Here is a 27,607-nt window from a genome sequence, read left to right on the forward strand (position 1 = left end):
TTCAGTAGAATTCTGTTTTCTGAATACCCTCTGCTAACGCCATTTTGCGTTTTTTTTTTTTTTTTTTTTTTTGCCTTTTCAAGTTTCTTTATATGCTTTCAGTGTGCCTTATATTTACTTTTATTATTTTTTAGAGCATTAATTTTAATTTCTTTTCGTTTTTCTTTTTTTTTTCATAATTTCCTTTTACTTTGTATTTATCTTTTAAACGTCATCTGAAATATAGTATGCATGTATATATAATAAGTATATCTGTGGTATACCCGTTGTATTAATGTCCAAAAAAACTATAAGTTTTTATTTGTTTAGCAAAACATTTATTTGCATTTTGTTTTTCATTTCATTTCATATATTATGCCTTCACAATTTTGTATTTACGTCCCCGTTTATGTTTGTATGTTCACCCGTTTTTTACGGTAAATGTGTACTTTTTTTTGTATATTATACTCGTATAAGCATGTATATATGTAGGTATTATATTTTATTATTTCTTATTTTTTTAAATTTAAATTTAAAATTAAAATTCTCTTATCTCTCTTTTATATATCTCATAAATGTTGCTCATTGATTTCGGCTTTTACGCTTGCATCACTTTTACATAAGTATATAGTTTATAAGTATGTATATATATATATAATAATAAAGTTTAATATAATACATATATATTTAGTGCTCTCACTTTTGTATAATTTTTTTTTTTTGGATTTAGCTCCTTTTTAACTCTCCCTCCTCTAAAATTAAAACGTTTCACAGTTACTTATACTTCTTATTCATATTGTAGTATAAACATACAGCAGAACTAAGCCGGCCTCGTTATGTGACGGCATCGATCACTTTTCGTCTGTCATCATTTGGACAACGACGGCACATACATCTACATACATTCTTATATGCTACACGTTATTAGTATGTATAGTACTTTTATTTTATTTGTCATTTTATATTCATAAACTTATTTTTACCACTATATAGATAATAAATGTTTTTATATTTTACATATAAGTATGTCTACCTCAATTTTTCATATTTTACTTAATAACTAATTAGTATTTTACGTTAATTCTGCTTCCTTCGGCCTATATTTTGAATAATTTAGTTTTATTCTTGCAAATTAATCAGCATTTTCATTTATATTATGACCTAAGCTAATGCCGTTTTGCTGCTGTGTTTGTTGTTGTTTTTCAGCCAGTTGTTGCTGTTGCTGCTGATGTTGTTGTTGCTCTGCTTTCACTATTGGTATCTCATCTTGTAAATTAAGCACCTGTATTCTAGGATTATAATAGCCCGCCAAATAGTATGTATCATTATTATCATAAATTAATTGATATTGCTTTGTATCGGAGCCAAATTTGGCAAAATAACGTTCAAATGGAAGTACTTCACAGCGATGCGATATTGTCTGGACATCATTTTCATCTTCATGTGGTGACTCAAACAACGCACCCTATAAAAAAATTTTAAAAAGTGTTAAAAATTAGTTCAGTCAAATGTTTCCTACACTTTTTTTAAATACATGTGATTATGTGAATCGCACGTTTTATCATGTACCTTCTATGTATGTACAAACTACACCTTTTCCAGTTTAAGTTCAGAAACTTACAATTCAAGTTCAGAAAATTACAATTCAAGTTAAGAATTTCCAATTTAAATTCAGAAATTTACAGTTCAAGTTCAGAATTTTCATTTCAAGTTCAGAAAATTACAATTCAAGTTCAGAAAATTACAATTCAAGTTCAGAAATTCCTATTTAAATTCAGAAAATTACAATTCAAGTACAGAATTTTCATTTCAAGTTCAGAAAATTACAATTCAAGTTCAGAAAATTGCATTTTAAATTCAGAAAATTACAATTCAAATTCATAAAATTATCAGTAGGGTGTTATTTTTTAAAAGTTATTCCAATTCATGCTACGGTATGTAATACTTATATGTTATTCGCGGAAGTGTTGTTGCTTCACTGACAACGGTAGCTTGGATACACTGTCAAGTTTTCTCCAAGGAGGGTACATGCCGAGCTAAGAAATCAAACGGAGGATAACTCTTTGCAACAAGTGCATGAAGATGCTCCGGCCATGAAAGAACTTGGAAACTGTGCACACAGTACTTGTACGTTACTTGCAGAATTGTGGACGCTCTGTTGATTTCGTCATCACTGCTGTCATACTCACTGCAAATCAATGCTTGTGACCCTTAGAATATAGCTCGATGTCCTTTTAACTTACCTCTTATGAGAGAAGGAGAGGGAAGAGAGGAAACGGTTTTTTTTTCGCTTACTCCTTTATGTGAGCAAAATTGATTTAAATGAGTTAAGATGATGAATGTGAGGTACATACTTTAATTTTCTGAACTTCCATCGTAATTTTCTGAGCTTGAAATCCCATTTTCTGAACTTGAATTGTAATTTTCTGAACTTGAAATGAAAATTCTGAACTTGAACTGTAATTTTCTGAACTTGAATTGTATTTTTCTGAATTTAAATTGGTATTTCTGAACTGTAATTGGAATTTATGAACTTGAATTGGAAACTCTGAACTTGAATTGTAAATTTCTGAGTTTAAATTGGAAATTCTGAACTTGAATTGTAATTTTCTGAACTTAAACTGGAAAAGGTGTAGAAAGTTCAATATGTTCATATTAAATCGTTCCCTAGATTGTCGGGCAAGTACCTTAAATATTGTCGTTGTTATATTAACGATAAAGACACTCCCCGAAGGCTTGGTGAAGTGCTATCGATGTTGATGGTCCTTTGCCGGATATAGATCCGGTACGTTCCGGTAACAAAGCATCATTAAGGTACTAGCCCGACCATCTCGGGAACGATTTATATGACCACATTAAACCTTCTAGGCCAAACCGCCCTCCCCACCTCCTAGTTCCATGAGGAACTTGGGGTCGCCAGAGCCTCGCCTGCGAAATATGTGTATGATACATTCCCCTCGCGTAGGTGATGTTGACAATTGGATTGCGGAAGCTTTGAAGCTATAAATCTTTGTATTGCGCTTATCAACCCCTTGAATCCTTAGATCACTAAAACAACAATACCCATAGAAAGTATATACTGGATTACATAAAAATGTGCCGTCCAATACTCAACTGAAATACTTGTTTACGAAGTGATCCCTAAATGTTTTTGAGAAATAGTTCCGAAAATAATCTCGGAAATGATCCGGCGATAGTTAAAATTCCGTACCAATCCTTCCGATATAATTCTCGTAAAGCATCGATATTACTTTGGAAACAATCCTGAAACGATCCGAAATAGTGCTGAATTACTCTAGTAAACAATCTCGAAACTATATGTAGATAATCCGAAATAAACACGAAAAGCTTTCGGCGATATTATTACGATAATAGCCAAGAAACTGAGCCGAAACTACTCGAGAGGATGTCGAATACAAACGGTCCCGAAATAGTCCCGTAAAGGTTCCTAAAATAATACCAACACCATCTCCAAATAGTTCTTAAGTCATCTAGAAATAATTTCAAAACAATTCCGAACACTATCCCGGACACAGCCTCGTAACGGCCCCGAAGAAATCCTGAAGTAATTTGGAGGTAGTCCCGAAATGATTCCGACCAGAAATAGTTGCACCTTTATCTCGAATAGTTGCGAAGTACTCCCGAAATGTGCACAAATGAATCCAAAAAGCCAAATTTAAATCTATAAATAACCCCAAAACGACCCCGAAAACTCGTAAAGCCCAGTACTAAATACTATTGGTAAAGGACAAATTCAGGTAGAGTAAGAGCAATTTAAAAATACTGTTCCATGGAGGAGGGGTTGGATAATGTCTCTGCTAGCTCTTCATATGTGCGTACTATATGGTACAGAAGCATGGGCCCCAGCGGGTTAGGGGGTCAGAATATACCCGCGGTAGGTATGCCTGTCGTAAGAGACGACTAAAATACCAGATTCAAGGAGCTGTGTAGCGCAACCCTTCAGGTTGCCAGCGCAATATACAGCTTCTCCAAATCCAATTGTCAACCTCACCTATCCGTGGCGAATCTTGTTTCACTAACAGACGAGGCTCTAGCGACCCCAAGCTCCTCATGGAACTTGGGGTTGGAGAGGGAGGGATGGCCTGAAGGTTTAATGTGGACATATAAATCGTTCCCGAGATGGTCGGGCTAGCACCTTAATGGTAATGTGTTACCGGAGCGTACCGGATCTGTATCCGGCAAAGGACCGTCACATCGATAACACTCCCCAAAGCCTTCGGGGAGCAACCTTATCGATACAACAACAACAACAACAACAACAACAACAACAACAACAACAACATAATATCAGATGAAGCGGCTCTGGCTGTGTCCGAGAGAAAAGCTCGTCGAAAGAGTTACGGACCTCTACGCATTTGCGAAGACTAGAACCGAAGAAGATTTCAAAATGAGCTGTACAAGCTTTACGCAGACATCAACATATTCCAGCAAATTAAAGCGTAGCGGCTACGCTGGCTAGGCCATGTTATGCGAATGAAAGATGACGCTCGCACTTAGAGAGAACTTTTATCGGAACTCGCCAATGGAAGCAGAGTAAGAGGGCGGCCCCCACTTTGCTGGAAGGAACGTGTGGAAAACGATTTAAATTCCCTTATTATGACCAATTGGCGTCAGTTAAGTCAGTGAAATAGAGACTGGAGCGCCTTGTTGGACGGCCGTAATTGTTTAAACGGTTAAGCGCTAATTAAATAGGTAAGTAATGTACGTACTTCAGCAATTCCAGTTTCCTTTTTTTTTCAAATAATAAATTACATACAACGGGAAAATTTAACACAATAAAAGACACTGACAAGTGCTATTGGCACCAAAAGCTTTGACATGCCCATTGTGAATACATACAAGTGAAGAATCTTTCTATTCCTCCATTGCCATACCTACCTGTCAAATAATAGCTGACAGGGAGAACAACGGCTGTCGCGAATGGCCAGAGAATGGAAGAAAGGTTTGTTTTTTGCTCGCGGTTATTAAATTGAAGTGCCATGAATTGCTCATTTGTGTTTCAAATCAGCTTTTCTTTTAAATGTGTATTTAGAAAATCAGACTACATATTAATATTAATTTCTGAAATCTAGTTAATAGATTTAATGTGAGCAGCCAGTTAAGCAAACATGTTAAAATATGTAAATAATGCAATATACCAGTCGCCTACAACAATTTTTGGAAAACACTATTGAACAAATGATTTAAGTAATCGAACAGCGATTGAACAGGTGATCGAGGCTGTTTACTATTGTGAACGTTTTTGTCAAAAATTCGCCACTTGTATGAATTCACAATGAACATGCCTATGGTGTGATTTTCTGTAATGTAAACTTTTGTTTACAGCAAGGGAAAATGTGGAACATCCACTATTTTTTGTAAATAATGCAACATTTTGTTTACTTTTGAGTTAACAGCTAACCAGGTTTAGCCGACGGACTAACAAAGCTTAGCCGACAGTATGATTAAACGTACGATATGCGATTCATCTCGAAAATGTGTGTTTACGGTGAACCTTAAACTTACCGGATATTTAAGATTTGGACAACCTGTTGTCTCTTCAGGATGATAAAACCATCTAACACGTACTACTTTATTGCTAGATGTTGTTTCCCACATGGATTCAATACGTCCTATATATGGCCTATCTGGTCTACCAGTCGATAAAAATACTGCACAATCCCCAACCTGAAATTTTTTGAAAAACAAATATGATTAAAATCGATTGGGAGCGCAGAGTAAAAAAAAACTTAATAATAAATTATTTTTGTTTATGTACTTACGGTTATTGTTTCTTTGCCTCTTTTGATTGTTTTATAGAATTGTTTGCGGGCTCTGCCCTTAACACCTGCTTTACGATAAGCTTTACCCTGCCAACCCCACAATTGGCGCTCTGGCAAGAATGCAGCGATTTTACTACCCTTAGAATTGTTATGTTCCACCTCGTCGTCATCACATTTGTTCTGTTCATGGCAAAAACGTTTTAATGAAATTAATTTCTATATATTTTATATTGTCACGAATATTAGCATCACTAATCCGATACTAAGCAGCCACTCGTATGTACGTAAGCAAATCAATCATCATTTACACATACAAGGCAACGGAAAGATACTCATAAACACATGTAATCATCAGCCAAAGTAGTACTCACATATACACACGCATATGGCTACAAACTATAAATATACATGTATATGGCTGGTAACCAAGCATGAAGTTCGCGAAATTACTAGACCTTAGGAGAAATGGGTGAACGAGGAAACTGAGAGTATAAAAGCAGCACAAGCTGAGGCAGGACTAATCAGTTTTGATTTAAGCACGCTATTGGTTGTAAAGTATAAGTGTTATTGTGAAGAACTTTCAAAGTAGTCTAATAAAGACCATTTTGCATTATTTAAATATTGGAGTTATTTATCAGTTTAGCGATTCCAACGTCAGCAGAAGGTTTGGAATAAGCGGAATTTCCCTAATTTTTGATTCTTGCAGACCGGCAAGTTTTTTTAGCTCAGTGAATTTAAAAATTTTTTAAAAAATGTATGAGTTTAACCCCTTATGTCAGGTTAATTTGGCGTTAAAAAGTTAGCTTGCCGTTCTTCAAGTGGGCCCTACAAAACAAACAAAAATTTTGAGGCACTTTAAGTTCAAATCCTTTACAGCGCCTTGCCTTGGCAAAAGAAAATAAATTAAATGATCGCTAGAGAAATTAATGTTCCCCTTCTAGGATTTATTAAGATGTGTTTGTTAACCTCACTAAATAACTGTTATCAAGGGAGAGAAATAAATAATTATTGTAAATTAGTCCCGAGACTTAATTCATAAACATATGATTGGTCAGAATACCAATCTAGAAAGTAAAGGTTAAAACATTTATTTGCTGACTGAAATTTATCTCTAGCAAATAAGAAGTTTCGAAGAAAAACTATCCGAAAAAACTTATTCTACTTTGAGTGTGCGGTGGGCAGTTAAAATGCAAAGAGCATTATTGTCAGTTTGTATATCATGACAATGCTAAAAGTGGCAGCTGAAAGCTTTGCGAGGGTAATGAAATAGAACTATTGCCGTCTCTTAATAAGTTCCGCTTGAACCAAAACAGTTTAGTGCCCGGTGAATACTGTAACGAATTTGAATAATGTTCGTGGATTGTATTACGTTGAATGACAGTACGATGTTTCTACTAGAAACTGCTTATAAATGCAGTCACTTGTTATTAGTCTCCTTAAGCCTGTGCTGAAACCGTCTTTACTGAATCCTAGGTCTATAAGTAACACCTTTGCTCCTGCGACATGAAGAACTGATCCATGCAGCGATAGACCACCGCCCACCACTGTTCCTTATATTTTAAGTTGCCGCGGCGTCATGACCAACTCTTTACGCTAATCTGGCAGATTTGAACTTAGCGTTGCCGGCCAGAGAGCCAACCTGCCTGGCTATCAGAAGAGATGGCAGCCTTGTTACCGGCACTATTTGTGTCCTCTAATGTTTTATAGCGGCCGACGTGGTGTGGTGCTAGCGTGCTCCGCCTAAGTTTTTTCAATTACAAAAAAGTTTTTCTAAGCGTCGCTCCTCGGCAGTGATTTGGCAAGTATTCCGAGTGTATTTCTGCCATGAAAAGCTTCTAAGTGAAAATTCATCTGCCTTGAAGATGCCGTTCGGGGACGGCATAAAGCACATAGGTCCCGTCCCGCCAATTTGTAGGAAAAATTTAAAGGAGCATGACGCAAATTGGAATAGAAGCTATGCCTAAAAGCTCTTCGGAGGTTATCGCGCGTTGCACTTATTTATTTTTTATTGCTTTACATGCCTCATAGAGAGCGAAGATCTCATGGTTGGGCTTGCCCTGGACTGCTGCAAATATTTCAACTTCCACTACCCGGTCCTTCTTGGAGCAGTTCGTAACTGAAATGTCGAAATGAAATTTCATACCAATCCTTTCTTGGGGCATATTTAGGCTATTTTTGTTGTGAAATGAAGTAAATACCAATTGCAGGCTACAGCCGTGCCTATATGTACACTCCAGTGTACCAACTCCTAAAACATAATAAAGAGACATCTTAAATATCACGTTCATAGCCTCGTCAATGTATGATCATGTCGTCTCAGTGAACACATTAATGGCAGATTAATGAACTTTTGCTAGGTTGGTATTCATGTAGTTGACCTCGATAGCGTCGCCAGTGTTCTGTAGAATATCATCGCAAGACCACCCACATTGTATATCCAAGCCGTGAGTGCTTCAGAACCCACTTTTTGTACATCAATTTTACGGTATTACAGAGTCAGTAGGCTAGTTCGACAGAGTATGTAGATGAATCGCACTAGTTCCACTATAGAAGCGGTGCAGAGCACTTCTTTTTAGTCTTTGAGGGTTTCAAGCTAAGTCCACCTACTCAGCTCTCAGGCCAGATATGTTTTTGCGCCAACCACCCCTGATTTCCTTCGAGTTCCAAATTTCATAAAAAATACATCAAAATAAATGTAATGGGCCCTCATACCAAAGGCATTAGACATGTGGTAGCTCATGTACGCCCAACCAAAACTGCAACAATATACCGACCTATATTTTATATATATTTCGGCAATGCATGAACTCTGTTAATCTTAATCCTGCTTTGGTTGGTTTGATTAATTTCCTTTCTATAAACGACAGAAAAGTTATTTTATTTATGTTCACCATAAAGATCGCCGAATGATCCGCCAAATGAGACGATTTTATATATACCGTTATAATTTGTGGCCAAAGATTTCCACTTTTTGCCTTTGTGAGAATTTTCGGCAGAGAATTGAGAAGGCAAGGTTAAATTTTCCTTTTCCTCCTACGCATTTCGACGCTTTTCCGTCTTCTTAATCATCGGCAGAATCATCTGCGCCTTTATAAAAAAAAAAGAGTATTTGACTTATCATTCGCCAAACTGAACAAATTCTCATCAAACTGGTAACTCCACGCCTGCCAATCAATATTCCGGCAACCTAAAGGATGCCTTATGATTGGCAGAATCATATCCGCGGTATATCTCCGAAGAGATTAAGGCCGAGCTTCTCCTCCTAATGTTGATGTGTTGATTTTTTATGTTTTCTATAGACTGGCAGAGCTACATATTTTTGTCGACTCCTAGCGGCATCTTCAAAGACAAATGAATTTTTCGAAGAAGCTTGTCATGGCATAAATGGCCTCTTAAGGGTTGGTCAAACCACTGACGTCATTTATTAGGCAGTCAACTATCTCTACACCAAAGTGGCCACCGCAGAAGATTTTATTTAACGGCCGTTTAATGATCAGCAGAATTATTTCTACCTTTATTAAGAAGAAGTACTACCTTGGCGACCGAGCTTTGCTCGGCAATCTTCGAGTATGCCGCATAACATACTTTTTTTTAGCAAATTACCATGGTGAGATATCTTTTCGCTATGGTGAGAAATCTTTCTAATAGTAATCTGTGAGAAATTGCAATTATTCATTTCATATTTGCCAAAAATATGCATTTAAATATATTTTGTTAGAATTGGCCACGGTGCCTTGATATTGCATTTCAATTTTATTAGCGTGTGTGAAATTAAGAAAATTAAGTCGAATCATGTGTAAGATTTTTTACGAAGATTTTTAACTTTAATGTTCTCCTTTAAAGCTTTAATAGAATATGAGTAAGTAGAGTACTATTTCGTCTAACAACCCCAACCCTAAATGGCAACCGTACTCAAAAATGTCCCTATTGTAATGCGGAGTGAAATACCTTTCGTTTGATACCCATATCGGCATATCTCATGCAATTTTTTTTAATTTCGAATAGTTGCAACCCTAAATGGCAACCCTACTCAAAAAGTCCCTATTGTAATGCGGAGTGAAATACCTTTCGTTTGATACCCATATCAGCATATCTCATGCAATTTTTTTTTTATTTCGAATAGGTGGCAACCCTAAATGGCAGCCCTACTCAAAAACGTCCCTATTGTAATGCGGAGTGAAATACCTTTCGTTTGAAACCCATATCGGCATATCTCATGCAATTTTTTTTAATTTCGAATAGGTGCAACCCTAAATGGCAACCCTACTCAAAAATGTCCCTATTGTAATGCGGAGGGAAATACCTTTCGTTTGATACCCATATCGGCATATCTGTTGGAATTTTTTAATTTCGAATAGGTGGCAACCCTAAATGGCAACCCTACTCAAAAACGTCCCTATTGTAATGCGGAGTGAAATACCTTTCGTTTGATACCCATATCGGCATATCTCATGCAATTTTTTTTTTAATTTCGAATAGATGGCAACCTTTTGAAACATTCTGAGTGGCAACACCTAGGTAGAAAGTTTTAGAAGCTGATAAATTATCTCTGTGCCAAATTTCATTTAAATCCGTTGAGCCGTTCCCGAGATCGTTCGGCTATACAAATATACAAGAATTGCTCGTTTAAAGTTATAAGAAATTTTTTTTCACATTCTACCTATGCCACCGGAGGGGAAGATAATGAGTAAAAAAGTGCATCAAATGTATCAACGCTCATATATCTCCTGTAATCCTTTTAAACACGTTGGAAGTTCGTTCTGTTAATACAAAAAAGATATGGAAAATTTAACTACCCTTTTGCGCTGGGTTGTAATCTTTCCGCACACACAATTATTGCACACTGTATTAGCTTTGAAAATCAACCAATTAAATTACCTCATCCGATAACTCGGACATCATATTCGAAGTGCTTTCCTCCTCCAAATCTAAGCGTTCAGATTTGACTTTAGCATTTGCAGCCGCCACCACCGCTGCCGTCGCCGTACCAGTCGCCGATGCAGACTCCAATTTTATAGCTGCAGCTGCTGTGGGCAAACACGATGCAACGCTTTGCATATGTGACTTATTATGACCGGCGGATATAGCTTGAAAAGCACGACCTTGTGTTTGTGCTATTTGTATAACATCTTCATCATCATCATCTGGTTCTTCAGTAGCTTCATCGCCATCTCCATCATCACGATTCATTTGCACATCACCACCACCGCCGCCAGTATTGTGCAGTTGTTGCTTATCGCTAGCTCTAACCGAAAATTCACGCTTACCCTTAAAGGGTGTTTGTGGTGTTGATGTCAAAAAGTTTGCATTCGTTGGTGCCATACCAGCGTTTTTAATAACAAAAGTATTCTTTAAGCCATTTATAGCTTCACATTCACCATTCGCTTTGCGGTGATGATGCTTCTTATGTTTTTTGCGTTTTTTATGTTTATGATGTTTACGATTACACTCGGCTGCTGCTATAGCTGCATCACCATTTGTGCCATTCACTGACTCAACATTTGGTATTCCAACACCATTCACCATTGTTGCTCCAGCGTTAGAGTTTGCGTTTGCTGCAGCCAATGCTGCGACTGCTTGCGATTTCTTTTTCAAATTCTTAATACGTTTCTTCTCTTTACGATGTGCGCTTAACTCTCTAGCATTTTGTGATGCTGACTCACTGCTGCATATTGATGGTACGATTGCCGCTGATGTATCGCTGTGTGCAACAAATGTCTTCATATGATCGTGTGCATCATTGGAGTTGTGACAACTGGACGAACCGTTTGAAATGCGCGATGTTGTGCCACCAGATTTCTTATGCTTGCCTAAAGAGTAGAGGGGATTATCGTTGTACTCTGAGGTAGAGTTCGGACGGTTCAAAAAGAAAAGAGAACGGAAAAAGTAGGTACACAAATTAAAACGCACGAAACACAGAAGAAATATAGACGATCAATTGAGAAAATCATAGATGAATTGAAAATGAATGAATTTATTGAAATTGATCGGAAATTTGTGGTTTCAATTTTAATGGTTACAAACATATATAGTTACTCAACAAAATAAATACACACTTGGTTTATGCTGAAAAAAAACTTAAATGCAGTGGCTCACAGCTTAATTGATAATTTTAATTTAAAATATCGCAAATTCCCTAAAAGAAACCACATTCAAAAAAATGTCAAAGGTTATTCAAAGGTAATGAGAATTAATCAAAATTTCAAAAATGACCATCAAAATTTAAACATTTTTTTTTTTCAGAATTTCTAGAAAATTTTTGAGTATGCAGTTTTGTAGCCCAATAAATTTTAGTATAATAACGTGCAAGTTAGAAAATAGCTCAAAAATTTTCCTGAATTTTCAGAATTTTTTTCGTCGAGGGTGTTGTTGCAATTTCTTCCATACATCGCATGAACAAAAATGCATTTTGTATGTGGGAAATTGCTCAACACCCTCGACGAAAAAAGTTTTGAAAATTCAGGAAAAATTTAGAGCTATTTCTAACTTGCACATTATTACCCTAAAATTTATTGGGCTGCAAAAATGCGTACTCAACATTTTTCTAGAAATTCTGAAAAAAATTTTGAAAATTTTGATGGTAATTTTTGAAATTTTTATTAATTCCTTACCTTTGAATAACCTTTGACATTTTTTTGAATGTGGTTTCTTTTAGAGAATTTGCGATATTTTAAATGAAAATTATCAATAAAGCTGTGAGCCACTGCATTTGAGTTTTTTTCAGCATAAACCAAGTGTGTATTTATTTTGTTGAGTAACTGTATGTATGTATGTAATACTCCTATATTGCTAACAGAAAATGCTCGCAAGGTGTTTTGAATTCGAAATCAAAACAAGACAGCCTATACATTTTTTGTGATTGTAGCAGTATAAGTGTGACAAGAAAAAATTTAAATTTAGGTACATTCCATTATTCAATACAAAAACAAAAACATTTAAAGAGCAATATATTGGCACTCATGGTAGAATATGCTCGACTAACAACTTTTTTGACAATTGCAGCCATTTTGCTCCCAAATCGAATTGACATCCGTTAACTGTGTTGTTTCTTAGCGATTTTTCGAAAAATATTAGTAGTAGAAATATGAAGCAATCAGTTTACAAATACCCGATAAGTACTGAACTACATAAGAGAACATTTATTTTAATTTTATGATGAATTTATTAACTATGCTATGATCTATTAGTGTGGCTGAACATAAGTTTTATGAAAAGTACGGACACCAAGGAATCGTGCAATTTCGTAAACCTATGAACATACGAAACCTAAACCAATTCAAAATTCATCGTTCAACGTCAAAAACTCGACTAGTAAATGGATTCAGGTAAAAATGTCATTAGTAAATAATGGCGATGCCATAACGAAATGTACTCATTTAACATTTTAACTTATTCATTCCGTGTGTAGGGAATGGGTTTATATTTGGAATATTATGTATATTCGGACCTCGTGAGGTAGTATCAAACGAACTTGTTCCGAACACTTCCATGAATACTTAACGTAAAAGAGCTTTCCGAAATTTCAGAATAAAAAGGTGAATACTCCCTAGCAGGACCGAACAAAGCTTAACTCTTCTGCTAAAGTCAAGTCCGGAATATAAAGTTCTAAGAAAATAAGCCATTTTCTTTTATTTATTTTTTGGTTAGTTCATTGCAGCTGCTGAATATCATCTTATGTCGGTTGCCTGTTCAAAATCGTTCAAAATATTTTTAAAAAATTTCCCATTTCAGGACACCCTATATTAGAATTAGATTGAAGAACGCCCTATCTCAGAATGCTTTTCTTTAACCCCCTCTTATGTCAAAATGCATTGATCCTATGCTTATATAGGGAGTTTTGGAAAAAAATTTTGATATATTGTATTTTTGAATAAAATTCTAAACCAACATAGCTCTTTATCAATTCACGAAATATTTAGTAGAAAATGAATTATTTCCTCCAAAACCTGTTGGCATTAACAAATTTATTATCACTACAAATATACTACTAACGGTGTTTTTCTACTACAATTTTCGCTAAAGGGGATAGAATTATTACCCATTTTCCCTACTTCGTAAAAGCAACCCATCCAGATTTTGCTATTTGGGAGTGACAAGGCTCTGTCATCATTGAAGAACAAACCTCTAGTAATTGAATCATGTGATGGAATCATCAGGTGAAGTAAATAAAAAAAGACAGAAGATTTACGCTATCTGAAACGATAGTGATGTATTTTCGACGGTCAGAAGAGGGTACAATTTTTAACCGCTTTGAAAAAATTGGAGTAGAAAAATAAATACCTTGCTACGAAAGCCAATACACAAATTGCCTTTTCCAGCATATCAGGGCCACCTAACGCCAATGCAAAATTTAATACAACGAACCAGTGCGAGTTAACATTACTTTTAGGATCGAATAAAAATGAAAAATTCAATTTGGCCACTTTAAATGACCCCAATTTTAACTGCAGTTGAAACTTTCATTGAAAACCCGGAAATAAAGAAACATGTGTTATTCATATAAAGTATATACATATTGTTACGAATATTAGCAAAACTGAGGAGTGCTGCCATCGCTAAGCCGATGCTAAGCAGTGACGTGAATTCACATCCATAGATCAATCATTATGTATCTACATAAATGAAACAATAATTGCGTCTACACATATGTACCATGTACGTATACGAGCAGCGGAGAGTTAATGCACAAACACATGCATATATCTGAGATACTCCTATAAGTATGCAATGAGAAAAACTATAAAATTGTGCAATTGTAGTTACAGCTGAGAAGTTTGAGAGCTGCTGGACTAGTAGATTCTGGAAGCGCTTAGAAGATGTATAAAATTGTGCAATTGTAGTTACAGCTGAGAAGTTTGAGAGCTGCTGGACTAGTAGATTCTGGAAGCGTCTAGAAGATGCGAAGGTTGAAATCAAAGAGTATAAAAGGCGACAATTGTAGAGGCGCTGGAATTCAATTTGATTTGAGTTGTCAAGCAGTTTCGACTAAGACGCTATCTAGCGAGCAAGAGCAGTATTATTTTGAATAGTAGAGTTTCATTTGAGCTATCAATCAGTTTGGTTATTAAGCAAGCTATTCGTTGCACAGTTTGAGTGTTATTGTGAAGTACTTTAATAAAGGCTATTTTGCATTATTACAAATTGGAGTTATTTATTCAACAGTTTAGTGATTCGAACTTAGCAGAGGATTGCAAATAAGAGGATTTGCAAGTAAAATCGTTACAATTGGTGTAAGAAAGGAATTTTTGAATAAATTCGGGAGGACAACAAGAACATGGCAAAGTTCAGTGAATTGAAGATCCAGCAACTGAAGAAGGAGTTGGAGAGCCGTGGATTGAATACAAGCGGCGTTAAACTCGAACTTCAGACACGGCTATGAGAGGCAATGGAAGCAGAAGGAATTGATGTGGACGAGTATGTCTTTTATCCTGGTGGGGACGAGACAACAACAAAAATTGAAGAGAAAAACGAAAAATCGCAGACAATTACCAGCACAGACTTGAACATGATATTGGCTGCAATAACTGCTCAAACATCGACAGTAACATCCAAGATGGAAGCGGAAGAGGCACGTATAACAGAAATGTCATCACAAATATCCACCAACATGTCATCACAGCTGGAAGAACAGAAGACATATATGGCATCCCAAGTGGAATCACAGGAGGCACGTATTTCAGAAATGACGTCGCAAGTGTCATCTAAACTGGAAGACCAAAAGACATATGTATATGGCATCTCAATTGGAAGCGCAAGAGGCACGTATATCTGAAATGTCGGCAGAAATTTTGGAACAGGTATCATCAAAACTGGAAGCGCAGGATGCAAAAATGGCTCAATTTCAGGCAGAAGTAGATGATTTAAAGGGTCGTATGGAGCAGTTACAACTAAATCGCCTAGCTGTTTCAGCAAGCAATCCAAAGGTAAAAACACCATCCTTTGATGGTTCTGTTCCTTTCCAGGTGTTTAAGATTCAGTTTGAAAAGACCGCAGCAGTGAACAACTGGAATGCTGAAGATAAAGTTGCTGCACTATTCGTGGCACTGAAAGGATCTGCTGCTGAAATCCTACAGACTATTCCCGAGGGAGAGCGGAACAACTACGAAACATTGATGAGCGCTCTAGAGAGGCGATACGGAAGCGAACACAGGAAGCAGATACACCAAATAGAGTTGCAAAATCGCTACCAAAAGGCTAATGAGACTTTGCAGGAGTTTGCGTCAGATGTCGAAAGGCTTGCACATTTGGCGAATGCTGACGCACCCGTGGAATACACCGAAAGGGTAAAAATTCAGAGCTTTATAAATGGCATACGGGACGTTGAAACGAAGCGAGCCACATACGCAAACCCAAAGCCAACATTTGCAGAAACGGTATCACATGCATTGACTCAGGACACTGCCTCACTATTGAGTAAACCAGCATACAAAGCTCATCGGGTGGAAGTGGAAAGACCAGATTGGGTAGACACAATTTTGGAAGCACTGAAGGGATCACAACAGAAGAATGACGGAGTTATTAAATGTTTCAAGTGCGGCAACCCAGGTCATATTGCACGACATTGCAGCACCGGTCCCAATAGCTCCAACAATGTGGGTGGCCGTAAACGCAGAGCTGAAGGAGATGAGCAAATCTCCGAGTCCACTCAATCGTTAAACTAAAGCGAGTCAGCCGCAAGGGGCGACAGCTGACTCCCGCAATTGAATGCCCCATAATCTATATCTCGCAGATTGGAAGAAGATCGAGCAATCTTACTGTTGGAGGACATTTGGACGGAAAGGAACGTTTACTGACTGTAGATATGGGTGCATCTCATTCCATCATTCGAGCGGATTTAGTCAACAAAAAGATAAGATCATTGCTTGGAGCAAGATTACGTACAGCCACGGGAGAGGACACCCAGGTAATTGGAGAAGTAGAATGTGAAGTAGCAATTGGGAACGTCACGGTACTACACAATTTTATAGTGGCAGATATTGTTGATGAAATCATAATTGGAGTGGACTTCTTAATCAACCAAGGCATCAAGATCGACATGCAAAGCAAGACGATGCGATATAAGAACATGGATGTACCACTTAATTTCGGCTACGAGAGAGGCTACAGCAGTAAACGAGTACTGGTGGAAGAGAGTCAGCAAATACCACCAAAATCCGAAGCAGTCATCTGGGCAAAGGTTGATGGAGATTGTGGGACAAACAAATTGTGGGTTGTCGAAGCAGCAAACAAATCAGCACCAAACATACTTGTAGGAAAAACCCTGGCTATGACAAAACAAGATGGACGTATTCCGGTAAGAGTACTCAATGAGTTCAAGTCACCACTCAAACTGACTAAAGGAGCTATTTTGGGAAGATGCCAAGAGGCTGAAGTAGTTATTAACTGTGAAAAGCTCCAGGAACACGTTTCAGCTAGTAATACTGATCTTTCAAATGACATCACGGCATGGACGCAGGGGCTAGAGGAAGCATATCAGAGTAAGGCAAAATAACTGCTCCTATAGTAGGCGAACATATTTGACCAGGATGGTTCTAAACCAGGCCGCACCAACGTTGTGAAACATCAAATTGACACTGGAGATGCAAGGCCGATCCGTCAAGCTCCACGTAGTGTTCCACTGGCGAAGCGGGAAGTTGTGAGTCAAATCATTCAAGAAATGAGCGACAGCGGCGTCATCGAACCATCAGCTAGTCCATGGAGCTCACCGTTGCCAAGAATTGACGACACTCTGGACTCGCTATCTGGTACGAAATGATTTTCCACGCTGGACTTGAAAAGCGGCTACTGGCAAGTGGAGGTGAAGGAGGAAGATAAAGAGAAAACAGCCTTCAGTGTCGGTGATGGTCTTTGGCAATTTACAGTGATGCCTTTTGGACTTTGTAATGCACCAGCTACTTTTGAGAGACTCATGGACCAGGTACTAAAGGGACTATATTGGAAAACATGCTTGGTGTACCTGGACGACATCATCGTATTGGGCAAGAATTTTGATGAAACTCTTAGGAACTTGGAGGAAGTTTTCCAAAGAATAGCTGGCGCTGGTCTGAAGTTAAGTCCCAAAAAGTGTGCGCTGTTTAAAAAGGAAGTAAATTATTTGGGGCACAAGGTAACGACAGAGGGCATCTGCACTGCGAACGAAAAGATAGAGGCTGTAAAGGATTGGCCAAGACCACAGAACCTACATGAATTAAGAAGTTTCCTTGGGCTGTGCACATATTACCGCCGATTTGTACCAAATTTTTCCAGCATAGCCCATAGCCTCCATGAGCTTACAAGAAAAAATAAAACTTTTGAATGGAAGAAGGAACAAGAAGTGGCTTTCCAAAAATTGAAGGAGCGTTTGTGCACTGCCCCAATGTTAGCATATCCGATTCCAGGAGTAACATTTATTCTAGATACAGATGCGAGTGGATATGCTATAGGAGGCGTTTTATCACAACTGGTCGATGGACAGGAGAAGGTAGTTGCATATTACAGCCGTTCGATTGGAAAACCAGAGAGGAACTACTGCGTTACGCGGAGAGAGCTGTTGGCATTGGTAGAGTGCATTAAACATTTTCACAAATACCTCTACGGTCAGCGATTCCGTGTCAGGACAGATCACGCAGCTTTAAAATGGCTTCTGCAGTTCCGTAATCCGGAAGGACAATTGGCACGGTGGATCGAGCGACTAAAAAGCTATGACTTTTCCATTGAGCATCGAAAAGGTAGTACCCATGGAAATGCCGATGCAATGTCACGAAGACCATGTAGTTTGGAATGCAAGCACTGTTCAAAAGCCGAGGCTAAAGAAGACATTATAGATGTCCGGCTAATGACTATAACATGCACAGATGAATGGTACAATGAACAGCTAAGAAAGTGTCAGCTAGAAGATACAGATCTGTCACGTGTTATGCAAGGGCTCGAACGAAACGAAAGACCAAACAGAGAAGAGATGTCAGCAGAGAGTCCCATTGCGAAGTCATATTGGGCACAGTGGAACAGTTTAGAATTGATATCCGGTTGCCTTCATCGAGTATGGGAGAGTGAGGTTGGTAAATGCAAGAAGAAACTGATAGTTGTTCCCAGAAAGAGGATTCCTGACGTGCTCAGCGAGCTGCATAATGGTCCAAGCGGAGGTCATCTTGGAATCACGAAGACGCTCGAGAAGATTAAACAGAGATTCTATTGGGTTGGTTGCCGTCAGTCGGTCCCTGAGTGGATTCCGAACTGCGAGGTTTGCAGCAGAGCGAAAGGGCCCAGAACCCGAAGTCATGGCCAGATGAAGCAATATAACTCAGGTGCGCCATTTGAAAGGATCGCTATGGATGTCGCCGGTTCATTTCCTACTAGCAACGGCGGAAACAAATATGTACTAATAGTTATGGATTATTTCAGCAAATGGCCAGAGGTATACCCAATCCCAAATCAAGAAGCGCAAACGGTAGCAGAAGTGTTTGTAAACAATTGGGTTGCAAGGTATGGTGTACCAATGGAGTTACATTCTGGCCAAGGCAGGAATTTCAATTGCGTCTACACATATGTACCATGTACGAGCAGCGGAGAGTCAATGCACAAACACATACATATATCTGAGATACTCCTATAAGTATGCAATGAGAAAAACTATAAAATTGTGCAATTGTAGTTACAGCTGAGAAGTTTGAGAGCTGCTGGACTAGTAGATTCTGGAAGCGCCTAGAAGATGTATAAAATGGTGCAATTGTAGTTACAGCTGAGAAGTTTGAGAGCTGCTGGACTAGTAGATTCTGGAAGCGTCTAGAAGATGCGAAGGTTGAAATCAAAGAGTATAAAATGCGACAATTGTAGAGGCGCTGGAATTCAGTTTGATTTGAGTTGTCAAGCAGTTTCGACTAAGGCGCTATCTAGCGAGCAAGAGCAGTATTACTTTGAATAGTAGAGTTTCATTTGAGCTATCAATTAGTTTGGTTATTAAGCAAGCTATTCGTTGCACAGTTTGAGTGTTATTGTGAAGTACTTTAATAAAGGCCATTTTGCATTATTACAAATTGGAGTTATTTATTCAACAGTTTAGTGATTCGAACTTAGCAGAGGATTGCAAATAAGAGGATTTGCAAGTAAAATCGTTACAATATGTACGTATTTAGGTTAACTTTTCTGCCTTTGGCGGAACTCAAATTGGTTTCGGGTTCGATGAAAAGTTTTACAGTCACACTTGGAAGTGATCGTGATAGTCTTAAATGTGTTTCCGTCCCTTAAAATTCATTGACATGTACATCTGCTTTATTGATTTGTCGTTGAGAGTCGGGATAAAAACATATGCTCTTCTAATATATAGTAACAAACTTAATCAGATGATCCCCCAAAAATTCTTGACAGTTGAATTCATGATGTATTACTAATGTTACCAAGTTATTATTTACCAAAATATATCAGGGGATAGACTAGCCCAGCGGCATTCAGCCTAGAATCATATAATGCTGATCCGAAGCGAGGTGGATTCATATATTCTAAATAACAATCCTTAAGTGTAACATTCCCCTCATCTTAGTGTTCTGATTTTTAGGTCCAAACAGCAATAGTGACTTACAATTTTTTATATATTTATAATACCACTGTTTAGGCGGAGTTTTTTCAAAATAAGGTATAATACGAAAATTTTGGGGTTCTTGTATTAATGAGAAAAACATTATTCAAAAGTCTTCAATAGTACTGTACAGGGGAAGATCCTTGGTTGAATATGACGTGAATGCAAATAGTTTGTTTTAACAAAGACCTGTTTCAATTTGTTTGGGAACAAATTTAACATATGTATATAATGATAATATCAAAAATATGGAAGTGTTAGTTATCACGGCTTACTTATGGAAGCCAACACCAAAGATACCCTAAATGATGAATTTCTGTAATAAATCCAGTAAAGGTCCATCGATATTCACCTAATAGTTTATGTGAAAAAGGTACTAAAAGTGGCATATTTTACTCCTGAAAAATGCCAAAAGCAACACTTTTTCGGGGACAACATTGGTGAAAATTTTTCAGATAGCCGAATGGCAGAACAGAGAAGATTTTAGAGGGAGACAATTGACGGCTTATTTCATCTGGTTATTCCACCATGATCGGCACTCTGATGTTTGGGAATGTACCTAGCCGTTTGTAGCAATATAGGAGTATTACATATATGGTTACAAAAACAAACAAAAAAAAAACGAAAACAAGCATACGCCATAGAAAAAAATATTTCGAAAATTGAAAAAATCGAAAGACATACTTTTCGGAAGCGAAGATTTAAACTCTTCACCATCCAATAAACTTTGACCCAAAATTTCCGACCCCTTTTTTAATGAAACTGAAATGAATGAACGTTTGTAGGAGATGAATATGATGTAGACACATGAATAAAAAGATATTTATCACATTAATCCTTACCCACAATCGGATAGTCACTGAGTAGAAAACGTATATTTTGTAGACGTATACGACCGCTATCGCCATCATCGAATTCAACGCTAACCGAATCGTTCGGTGTCTCACCATCATCGGACGATTCAGACTCGATAGCACGTCCTGGATATAGACATCGATATTGCTGACTCCAGTAGGCACAAAGACGCGTGCCAACAGGTACACTCTCCACGGATTTTGGCGCCACTTCCAATATCTGAAATGAGGGAAAATAATGCGTGAATATACTTTTCAATAAAATTGTATAGAACGATGGTGGTGGAAAGGTCAAAGTAGGGCCGAAATTATCGTTTGCAGTCAAGTGTTGCCTAGCTAAATAGATATAACGCCGAAACATGTACGCTACTCAGGAACGCACGATAGAAAACTGATTGGAAATTTTTACCCGCAGACATGATTATGCGTGACAAAAGATAAGTAAATAGACAGTTGAGCAGTTAGTCCCCTTACTCGGATCTCAAACGGCTAACTAGCGCTGGATGCTAACTCTGGCATCAGCCAATCTATTCATACTCGTTTCCATTGAAAGAGATGAGCGACTTAGTTACCTTAGATCCCCGCACCGCTGTCTAAGCTGAGTGGGACGGCCTCAGTTTTTTGACATTTGATCTTTGAATTCCATATCTAATTTTCTTCTCAAGATTACTGGCCTTGTCCTGATGGCAACGTCATTTCGGTACGCCTGGCCGACATGTCTTCATCATGACGAAGATATAGGTATTGGCTGAGTGACCATATCATGGATCCTTTCTTGAATTTCGTTAATTTTGTTAAGTGGTATATGATATGGCACCCAACTAGAAGTCGAAATTTGGTAGGAGATGCGCAGAAGAGGGTGGGAAGATTCCACCTAACAGGAAAGACGCGCACTTTACTCTTCACTTACTTCATTTACGCAGATTACTATGTTTCCGTCGAGGGACGGCCACCTTCGTTTAAAATAAAAAAAAAAAATTTTTTAATTCAAAGCGCGACAGCCTCCGAAGATTATCGGCCGAGCTTCTCTCCGCTTTGCGTCGTGCTCCTTTCGACTCCAAAGGGCATCTGCAAGGCTCATGAGTTTTCACTGAGAAGCTTTTCATGGCACAAATACACTCGGAGTGTTAACCCACAGACTAGGACTTGACATCTGTAGGTTATCTATGCAGCGTACAGGCAACGCTTCCTGGGGCTAAAAAGTTAATCAAAAAATTCTTTGAATAGTCGCCCTGCCATAACATTAACTTCTTAGGGAATTCGATTACAACCGATCTCGACTGTGGATGAAATCAAGTCAGAGGGATCTACCCTCAGAAGGATACCCTGTAAGATGTAGGCACGGCGCTTGCTTAACTGACTCAAACGACATCTGTGCATGAGCGGATCACGGAACCGCGATCTGAGTTAGTGTTAAATTTTCTAACATTGGTAACATCTGATAGCATACGTCGTATCCTTAATATCGGCAACTATCCCTTGGAAGACGCTCCAGTGATCGGTATGCTTGCTTAAGATAAGTTCTCCACAGAAAATCTTACACCCACCTTTTTTCCAACTTCGACCTATGCCAATGAGTGCCTCTCCCCAGTCTTCTCTCAATGAAATAACTGTGTAAAAGCTCCACTAATAAAACAATAAACTTCAAATGGACAAAGGGAGACGAGTGAGTAGAGTCAATGTTCCAATGACCAATACTAGATAAGAATAGGACAATCTGAGCATACGGGTGGAAAGTTGATGTATGTGCAATGGAACTATTTTTGGCCATAACTAATCAAATGGTTATGGTTGTGGGAACATGTCATCACTTAGAACAAATACAAATGAGAGAGAAAGGCAACAAGTACCTTCTGAAGAAGCTCGCAAGAGAAGTTGCAAATGAACAATATTTCCTGTATGATGTTCAGGGCGTCTGTCGAACACGACCAAGCTATTGCTTGTCTAGGGCACCCGTACGGTAATATTGATCTAATGAAAGCTGTATATAGTCACATCGTTAGCTTTGGCTTTAGAATCTAGTTACTGCTCGTGCAGAGGAAGCTGCTCAACTTTGGTAAATAGGGCTTATCTCGTGATAAGAAATAAACGCATTTGTTCAATGGGGAAAATATAGACACTCATAGAGGGCCGAAGTGTGGGCCAAACCTACTTCGCTATTTATTCAAGATAATGATGACTACGAAACAAAATATGAGAGAAAATTGCTGAGAAAGCTGATTCAAACTTTATAAATCTTGGGTCTCAATGGGCTAATAAATTTTAAATAATATTACTGCTACTTACAGTATCTTTGAAAATCTCCTCCCTCGACATTATATGCGATTTATTGCCACGTTCGCCATCTAAAGTTATCGCATAAACATCGGGCGGTTGTAATGGCTTCATAACACCCGCATAGAAAAGTCCACCCATATCGGCCAGTACACGCGTCTCTTTCCGATACAAATGATCACTGGTTAGCATTAGCTGAAAATCTCGTAGATCTGCAGGTTTTCTACATTGCTGTTGTTGCGTCTGTGCCTGTTGCGGTGCGCTTGTTGTTAGCTTGTGGGTTGGTGTTGGGGATGCACTAGGCGAAAGCTGCTCATCGCTCACCGTAGAAGTAAGTGTTGTTTCATTCAAACGACGACTGGATGTCAGCAAAGAGGATGATGCAGAAGTCATGGTGCCAGCCATTAACTTCGGTTCCTTGCATACAATCGCCGAGATTGCACATTTATCTGCGGAGAGATGCTTTTGCGCATGACGTTGTGGTGTACTACTGCCGCCCACACAGCCATTGCGCATATCTATACCCACTGACGCTGCAGCAACGGCACCCGCCAATGTGCTGGGACCCAAACGTACTGGCTTATAAATTGTCATGGAGGCAGCTGCGTTTGTAGTGGCGGCGTTGGTTGTGGTAGATGAAAGCGCATTATCATCTGAATTGTCACATTCGGCGGGAGGAAATTGTGCATGTGGTGGTGGTGCAGGTGTCGCTGATGGCGCCTTTTCACCAAAACGCAGAAAACTGGAACGATTTAAGTAGGGAGTGGATGTTGTACCAACACCGCTATTTGTAGTGAACTTCGGAAATTTATAATCACAGAGTTGTAGGGAAGTGCTGGCTGAGAGACTACCGCTGCCGACCGCACTGAGTGAAGCCAATGAGAGTGTTGGCTGCTGTTGTTGCTGTTGTTGTAGTTGCGCCGCAAGCAATTTTGCACATTTCTTCTTCTTCTTGTTTTTTGACATTTCATCAAGCTTCCGCTTCTTCTTACGATATTGACGTGTTATATCCGCTAAACGCATACGCATATCACTCTCCATCAACTCAAATATCTCTTTTGCATTTGTCCACTGCCCAAAACGCAACTGGAAATTAGGATCAACACGATTAAAAGCACTCTTTAATTCCTGCTGCAATTGCTGATCCTCAAGGTCTACATCATCCAAGGCAGAAGCAGAGGCATTACTTGCCGCAGCAGCGGAGGCCAATAATTGTTGTTGTAGCTGCTTATGTTTACGCTTCTCTTTAGCATATTTCTTTTTACTCTTCTTTGAGCAACGTTGCGATTTCTTGCTACCACCGCCAGCGGATGATGACTTTGATGATTTGGAATGTTTGTGCTTTTTGCGCTTAACCGGCTGATCGGCGCCGCCAGCTCCTATGGTCAAACCAAGTCCACTTGTCGAAGGTAGTTCAATGCCTTCCATGGAGGGAAAGGACGATTGTTCCAGCGTATAAGGTGATTTTTGTTGCTTTGACAATAATTGTACCGGACTTTGCAGCTGCGGCGTTTGAAAACGAAATGTTGATGCTGCTGGTGCCAGTGTAGCGGTGGCCGGCGACGGTGGTGACTCGCTATCAGCAAATAAATTATTCCTGCTACTTTGCACTTCTTCTTGTATGCGCTGCTCAGCGAGTGCGCAAAGCAAATTCAAACCACCCAGCGGCTCAACTATTGGTTGTGCTCTAATAGATGGCTGCGGTTGTGTAGGCGCAGGTGTTGCCGCATCCGCTGGTAATAACGAAAGCGGTGTTGGCTGGCGTTGTTGTTGCATTTCAGCCTCTTGCGTTGCACTTGAATCGCAGTTCGGCGAATCGGGCTGTTGTGTTGTTGCAATTTGTTGTTGTAAAAATTGTGACGGTTGCGTTGTCATTGATGACACTAACGCCTCATCGCCCCTTGATGAGTTAGGCATGTCCATTTGGTCGATGGGCTCTTGTTTGACGCGAACCATAGCCATTCCGATCCCTAAGCCTATACCTTTACTTGCTAATGTGCTCGCGCTAATGTTGGATAAAAGCTCGAGTCCGGTTAGATCTTCTGGACCAGTTTGTTGCTGCTGATGCTCGGGGTTTTGATGTTGCTCGTTATGATTGAAATGTTGATTTACTGGATTGCTAATAGGAGGTGCCGTTGGTGGTGTAGGAGGAGTTGGTGTCGGTTGCGGTGTAGTCATTTGGTAATCCACTTCGCCATTGGTAGTGATGGCGTTTTCTTCGGTATGGCACTCGAAATGATTTGTCTCCGTGGTTGTTGTTGTTGTTGCAGTTCCATTTCCAGAACAATCCGCGCTATTTATCTCACTGCCATAACAACTTTGTTTTGTTAATTCTAAAGGTTCTTGGATATCGTCATCACTCATGTAACTTGGCGCTTCGTCCGAACTGCACTGCGTCGTCGTATGCAATTGTTGCTGTGGCTGTTGTTGCTGCTGCTGTTGTATAGCAAGTGGGCATGTAGAATTCTCATCATCACTACAAACTGGCGTATCGGTCTGTATATTTACATCCTGCATTTGTGGCGGTGGTTCAGGTTGTAGCGCAGCTTGTCCATTACCATTTAATGCGCGTGGCACTCCCACCACAACACCACCAGACGTTTGGTGCCGCAACGCTCCAATAGCACTCGTTTTGAAATGTATTGCTGTTGTTTCATCTCCAAGCGGTGTTGGTGGTCCAATATGTGCTGAAAGTGCTGTTGGTGTTACGCTACTACTGCCATTTATAAATATTCCAGTGGGCGTGACCGTGGTGGTGCCTATCGCGGCATTGCCAGCCGTGCTGCGTGGCAAGGATGTCGCAGATAAATTGAGCAATGTTGGTGATGGCGTCGATGTATTTTGAAAGATAATTTGTTGCTGTAGTTGTGGTCCACCGCCTCCACCTGCTGCTGCCACTGTCGCTGTCTCCATAGTCGCCGAAGTTGGTGGCGTCGGTAGACGCATCAAGTTTAGCGCTTGTGCATTGGCGACAGCAGCTGCGGTAGCAGCATTGTGCAAATCCAACAAATTCGTTGTTGTTGTATTCGTTGTAGTCGTCGTCTTGTCACGACTTTCAAAGTTCAAGGCTATCGGGTGAGCCCCCGACGGCGCCGTTGTTGTTCCCGCGCCACCCAATGTATTATGTTGTGCTGTTCTGGCTGCCGCTGCCGCCGCTGCTGCCATAAAATCTGCTGCATTCCATTCTTCGATCTTCATTGCTGTTGGTGGTATGAGTAGCGATGGTGGCTGCAGCGTTGCTGTGGACGGTGGTGGCGGCACCGATTGCGGTAGCGTCAATGTTGGCTGTAATGCTTTTTGTGGTTTCGACATATCGATCATGTTATTGTTGCTGTTGTTGTTGGACGATGGTGCACCTACACTTGGTGCTAAATTTAAAAAGCGATTACTTGTGTTGTTGTTGCTATTAGCACTCATACTGTTGCCAACGACTGATGGTAGAGAGCTGCCCGCACCCGCCAAACTCAAGTTGATTGAATTTGTGGTTTGTTGTTGCGCATTTGTTTGTTGTTGCTGCTGTTGATTGTGTTGGCAAAGTGTGGATGTGGCAGCGGCTGCTGCAGCTGCTGCCGCGGCTGCCGTTAGGTAATTTGAGCCGAAGAGTTGTAGCGATGTGGCGTATGATTGCGGTTGTAGCGATGAATGTGGGCTCATTGATGGGAATATGAAATTGGGCGGCGGTTGTAAGGTGGCTGCTGCGGCGGCTGCGGCTGGCGTTGTACCTTGTGGTATGTATGATGGCCAGACGAAAGCCGCCGCCTGTTGGAACGGATCTGTGGGTGTATAGATTGGAAAATTTGATATGCCTATGTGGGATTTTTTGAAACGCGAGTTTTTAATTTTTTTTTTTTTGTAAATCAAGAACGTGCCAATAATTTTGATGCAGTATCGAAAATATTATTATATTTTTTATATCAATTGTAGCGTTCGGGTGGTTGGTGGTAGTGTTGTGGTGTTGCGGATGTGGGATATGGGGGAATGGAAAAAGAGGGTACCAAAGCAAATTAGTCAATGTGAAAATTGCATTTTTTTAATAATTTTTTTATGTTGTTAAGTACTATTTTCATTTCGAAAACGATACATAGCAAAGCATAAGAGATATAAGCATGTGTGTTAGACTGGGTCGATTTATTAGCCGATATCGCGCCATCGATTTTCCGATAGGA

General features: G+C 39.2%; 1 protein-coding gene across 5 annotated transcripts in view; it reads right to left on the minus strand.

Annotated features, from left to right (window-relative positions):
• Positions 1–294: 294 nt before the first annotated feature.
• wge (winged eye) overlaps positions 295–27,607 on the minus strand; it is a 164,979-nt gene continuing 137,666 nt past the window's right edge. For 3 of the 5 annotated variants that reach the window (XM_067758991.1, XM_067758990.1, XM_067758989.1), the window contains 6 exons: positions 23,454–27,247; positions 21,156–21,387; positions 10,641–11,602; positions 5,763–5,942; positions 5,506–5,667; positions 295–1,444 (listed from right to left, as the gene is read on the minus strand). In XM_067758991.1, coding sequence (XP_067615092.1) covers positions 1,112–1,444; positions 5,506–5,667; positions 5,763–5,942; positions 10,641–11,602; positions 21,156–21,387; positions 23,454–27,247 — 5,663 coding nt within the window. In that variant the 3' untranslated portion in view covers positions 295–1,111. The remainder of the gene's footprint in view (positions 1,445–5,505; positions 5,668–5,762; positions 5,943–10,640; positions 11,603–21,155; positions 21,388–23,453; positions 27,248–27,607) is intronic. The other 2 variants (XM_067758993.1, XM_067758992.1) reach the window with 2 other exon arrangements.

This window comes from Eurosta solidaginis, chromosome 1 (assembly GCF_040869045.1).
Source record: "Eurosta solidaginis isolate ZX-2024a chromosome 1, ASM4086904v1, whole genome shotgun sequence".
In the NCBI taxonomy this organism is placed as follows: Eukaryota; Metazoa; Arthropoda; class Insecta; order Diptera; family Tephritidae; genus Eurosta; species Eurosta solidaginis.